A 4,775-nucleotide genomic window follows, 5' to 3' on the forward strand; every position below is an offset into this window, starting at 1 on the left:
TTTTTTAATGAGGATGGGGTGGGAGACAGTGTCAACGGCCTTGCTGAAGTCCAGAAAGACTACATCCACGGCGACACCTGCATCCAATGCTTTTGTGACCTGATCGTAAAAGGCAATCACGTTGGTCTGACATGACCTGCCCCTAATAAAACCGTGCTGGTTGCCCTTGAGCATCAACCCCGATGCTGGCCCATCACAGATGTGCTCCTTGATGATGGATATTAGCCACTTCACCTGCCTAGGTAATTTTTTGGGGAGGGAAAATAAAACATATTTTTGCCCATCTGTATCCATAGGTATGTAAATGCCTTAAATAAATGGCTGTGGGTGAGGTCTGAGGAGTATACTCAGAATTCAGACCAAAGAAACCTGTTTATTGAACGGCTGATGCTCTCTAATGTGGATATTTGCTGGCCTTGTTTTTTTTACGGTCAATGTGGTGAGTATCCTAACCACAGAAACTGGCATTTATTTACTTATGGAAGTTGTTAGGTCCCCTTATGCTGTCCAAGTGGAATACAGTTTTCCACAATTCAGTTCTTCTGATTGCGAGGGGATTCACAATGTTCAGCAGTACATACAGGGAAGCCAGACACAAAATTAAATGTCTAAGTTTTATATTTCCACTTAGCTTTGGGGTGTCTGGATCTGGTCTTTCACTGCAGGCTCATCTCGAATATGGCCACAGAAACCACTCCAGGGACTAGGCAATGTTTGCTATTGGCATCTGACTCCATTGACTTCTTCCACCCTTTTCAGATTAGCGTCAAGGAATCCACGGAGAAAACAAACCATACTTCAGTGACAGAATTCATCTTCCTGGGATTTGGCAGCCCCCAGAAAATCAAGATCCTTCTCTTCATGCTTTTCTTGCCCATCTACATGCTGTCACTCATAGGGAATTTCCTCACTATTGGCATTGTCCTGATGGATCCCCTTCAGACACCCATGTATATCCTCCTGGGGAACCTCTCATTCCTGGAGATTTGGTACACATCAGTCACTGTGCCCAAGCTGCTGGCCAACTTTTTGTCCAGAAGTACCACCATCACCGTAAGCGGCTGTGTGACTCAGTATTACTACTTCTTCTCCCTAGGAGCAACTGAATGCTTCCTCTTTGCTGTCATGGCTTATGACCGCTACTTGGCCATCTGCAACTATGCCACCATCATGAGCCCCAAGTTGTGCCTCCATCTTTCTGCCAGCTCTTGGGTTTGTGGCTTCCTTTCCCCGCTCCTTCCCACAATCCTAATCTCCCAGCTATCGTTTTGTGGCCCTCAGAAAATCAACCATTTCTTTTGTGACTTGGACCCAATCTTCAAGTTGTCCTGCTCTGACACGTATGTGCAGGGAGCTGTCGGGTATACTTGCAGCTCTGTGGTCATCTTGAGTTCTGTCCTGCTTACCATGTCATCCTATGTTAACATTGTGGCCACTATTATAAAGCTGTCGTCTGTAAAAGCTCGGAAAAAACTTTTTCCACGTGTGCCTCTCATCTCACAGTGGTAACCATCTATTATGGGACAATTATATTCACTTACGTCAGACCCCCGGCCAAATATAAATTTGACTTGGGCAAAGTGGTGTCTGTCTTCTATTGTGTCATTACCCCAATACTAAACCCTTTGATCTCTACTCTAAGGAATAACGATGTGAAAACAGCAATAAGGAAAACTTTGTTGAGGAGGAGATCAGCTGTATGGAAAAACAACCGCGATACTGATGGTGTTGTAAAATAGAAAGGAAAATTTGGGTGGGAGTTTAAAAAATTACTGAATGCCAAAGTTATCTGACAAGGTTTCTTGGGTGAATTTGATATCTTTTATTAAACCAACCCAAATAGTTGGAGAATAGTTATTAAGCAAGCTTTCGGGTTCAAAAACCCTTTGTCAGGCTAAGGAAGTGTCAGCAGTTGGTGTGTGCTCTTCCACGTGAAGTCTGCAGCAGTTCTTCACGTGGTATCTGGGTGGCTCTTTCAAACGTGCGATCTATTTCTCTGGACAAGTGTCCTTGTTGGGTGACAGCCTTTTTAAGATCACAGTCTTTCGCAAAAAAATTATATTAAAGAAAAACAGATTGCTGGGAAAAAACTGGGTGCCTATAGATGTGCTCGTTAGTGTGCTAATTAGTATGGGTCAGAGCAGAATGGATTAACGGAGTCTGGTGCAGGGACGGGCAGTTATTTCGGGTGGAGGGCCACTGACTGCATTTTGGCAAGCCATCGAGGGCCGCATGACAGGCAGCCAGGGCCAGATAAATATTAACGTTTGAGGGGGGCCCCGTGGGCTGTATCTGATCCACGAGCTGTGTTTTGCTCGCCCCGGTCTGGAGTGTAATTACACCACTCCAGCGTACTACGTCCCCCATGCTTTGAAATAGCCACGGAGGCATCGAATGAGCTTCAGTTAAAAGCAATGGGGGCTTAATACATGTGACAGTGAGCCATTTTAATTAGAGTGGCTGGATGGGAACCGTTCTAATTAAACACACACGCCCCTCCCCACCTCTGAGCAAATGTATAGCTGTCATTGGTTTTAACTGGCAACCATGCAGTGTGTTTATGCAAACTGTTGTATAATTAACAAATATACTTAGCCCACACATACCACATTTACTCCAATATAAGACGAGGGATATCCTCCAGACAGCATGGCTGCAGGTCAGCGGTAAGTAAAATTGCCAGAGCTGTGTGGGGAGAGGGCCTAGGAGCTTTATAGCAGGCTCTGTAGGTTATGTTTAATGCACATTGGCAGAGCTGTGTGTGTATGTGCATGCACACTTGTTTGGGAGCCCAGTGTTGGGTAGCAGGGGGGCCTACAGGTCATGCATGAGGCTCCTGGGCACATGTGTATGTCTGGCAGGGTGGCACCTTACAGACAAACTGGTTATCTCTGTGTGTCTGCCTGTGTGTGCGTGCAAGTCCAGGGCAGTCTTTGAGACAAGGAGGACACTAGATGCGGTACACCAGCAGATCTGCGTCGGTGGCACTGCGCCCTGCCCCTCACATTCCTTGCAGATTGTATGAATGGGATTCGTTCACAGAATTAATGAATAAAGGCATCACCCTTCCCATGAACTGGCGATCACGGCTTGACCCATATTACCTTACCTGTCAGGGGGCAACTTGACATGCGAGCTGTTCATTTCCTTCCTTCTCAGACTTTGATCTATAATCCCTGACTTGCTTTTCATACCAGCCCCGGAAGACTTCCTCAGACCTGCATTTCCCAAATTACTTTTTATTTTAACAACTCCCAGTGGGACCCATCAAGAACAATCGATAGCTTTGTTTCTGTCACAGCCCTTCATGCCTAGAGATTTGCCAGATCTCCCTGCAGTGTCCCTGGCTCCTCACCCCAGCACAGTATTCCTTGGAGCGCCCATTAAAGCGCATGATGTTATAATGATGGATGTGGGCTCCTACAATTCTCTGGAGCAGCAGGTGCTTCACCGCTAATTAGAGAGATTTCTTTTTAGAAGGTGCGCTGCTGAGAGCGCTGTTGTTAATGATTATTGGAACTTTTTTTTTTAACTGAAAATTTTATTAGTTTTATCCAAATGAAAAAGTAAAATTAACATGTTTCAAATGAAATGGATGAGAGAGCTTTCCAAGTAGGGGTCTGTCACTCCAGATCTTTGATTAGATGGATAGAAACAGATGCAACCTGTTGGTCAATATGTTCTTGCCACTTCCCTTGACCAGTCACGAGGGGCTAGGAGTCTTTGCTTGGTCTTTAATGCTCTTCTGGGGATGGCTATGGTAGTGGTTACAGTTGCATTGCAAAACCTTGTTAGGTTCATTTCCCATTTGCTTTGTCTCTAAACAATTAGCTATACTGTCATGAAAAAATTTCTTTAGAACTAACAAAACAAACCAACGATATTTGAAAAATGAATGCAGTGCTCCTGACATTGAAAATAGCCGCTCTGCAGCCCCTGCCCAATGAAGTTCACTGTGCATAAAGAATGTGTTCATAAGTCTTGGGTGTAGAAAAATGGAGAGAGAGACAGATAGAGAAGAGATTGAAAAAAAATGATTTATATTTACATCATTGCAAAGTATTAATAACAAAAAGTGATGGCCCACCCAAGGAGCCAAGAATGCTTGTCGGTAATAAAAACACTCATTTGACCAAACATTGAAACCTGTATAGAAACCACTTGAATATAGAGAATACAGAATTCTTCAGTATCTGCTTAATGAACTTGAACTGCACAAGAAGTGGGTTCGTTACTTTTCAGAAGATCTATCTATCTATCATTCTTTCTTTCTTTCTTTCTCTTTCTGTCTTTTGCTTCCTGGTCTGGGCACATTTGGATCTAAACACTTAGCTTTATAATAAAATGTGGACTAGTTTGTGTCATGCTGGGCCATGGAAGAGGCACTCTGCAACCTAAGTGGTGCACAGAGGTGCCCATGGCCAAGACCCCATGCAGCTGCTGCCACCGGAAGCCACCGGTTCTCTTGGTGATGGGTACCCTGCACAGGGTGTGCCAGGATGTGTTGACTTACCCTGGCCTTGTTGTCACTAGGCATCACCTCCCAGTCATGTCAGGCTATTTTTAATATAATCTCTGCTGCAGCCAGGGCAGGCAGCAAAGACAGGGATGTGGCACACTTCGACCGTGCATGTGAACAGTGCCTTCCCAGACAGGATCTCAAGGCAGATCACCTGAGTTGTAGCGGGGCACAGGGAGGGACAGCAGAGTGCCAGGCCTGCCACTCTCATTGCTGCCCACCACTGGAGAAACAGGCAGTGATAGAGGGGGCCTGG

The 4,775-nt window shown here is 45.2% G+C and overlaps 1 protein-coding gene across 1 annotated transcript; it reads left to right on the forward strand.

Moving 5' to 3' along the window:
* Nucleotides 1-678: 678 nt before the first annotated feature.
* LOC106723403 (olfactory receptor 287-like) lies at nucleotides 679-1,739 on the forward strand. Its single transcript, XM_025195742.1, is given in 2 exon segments — nucleotides 679-1,471; nucleotides 1,474-1,739. Coding segments are annotated over 2 exon segments (1,059 nt in total).
* Nucleotides 1,740-4,775: the final 3,036 nt, after the last annotated feature.

This window comes from Alligator sinensis, unplaced genomic scaffold (assembly GCF_000455745.1).
Source record: "Alligator sinensis unplaced genomic scaffold, ASM45574v1 scaffold1454_1, whole genome shotgun sequence".
NCBI classification, from domain to species: domain Eukaryota; kingdom Metazoa; phylum Chordata; order Crocodylia; family Alligatoridae; genus Alligator; species Alligator sinensis.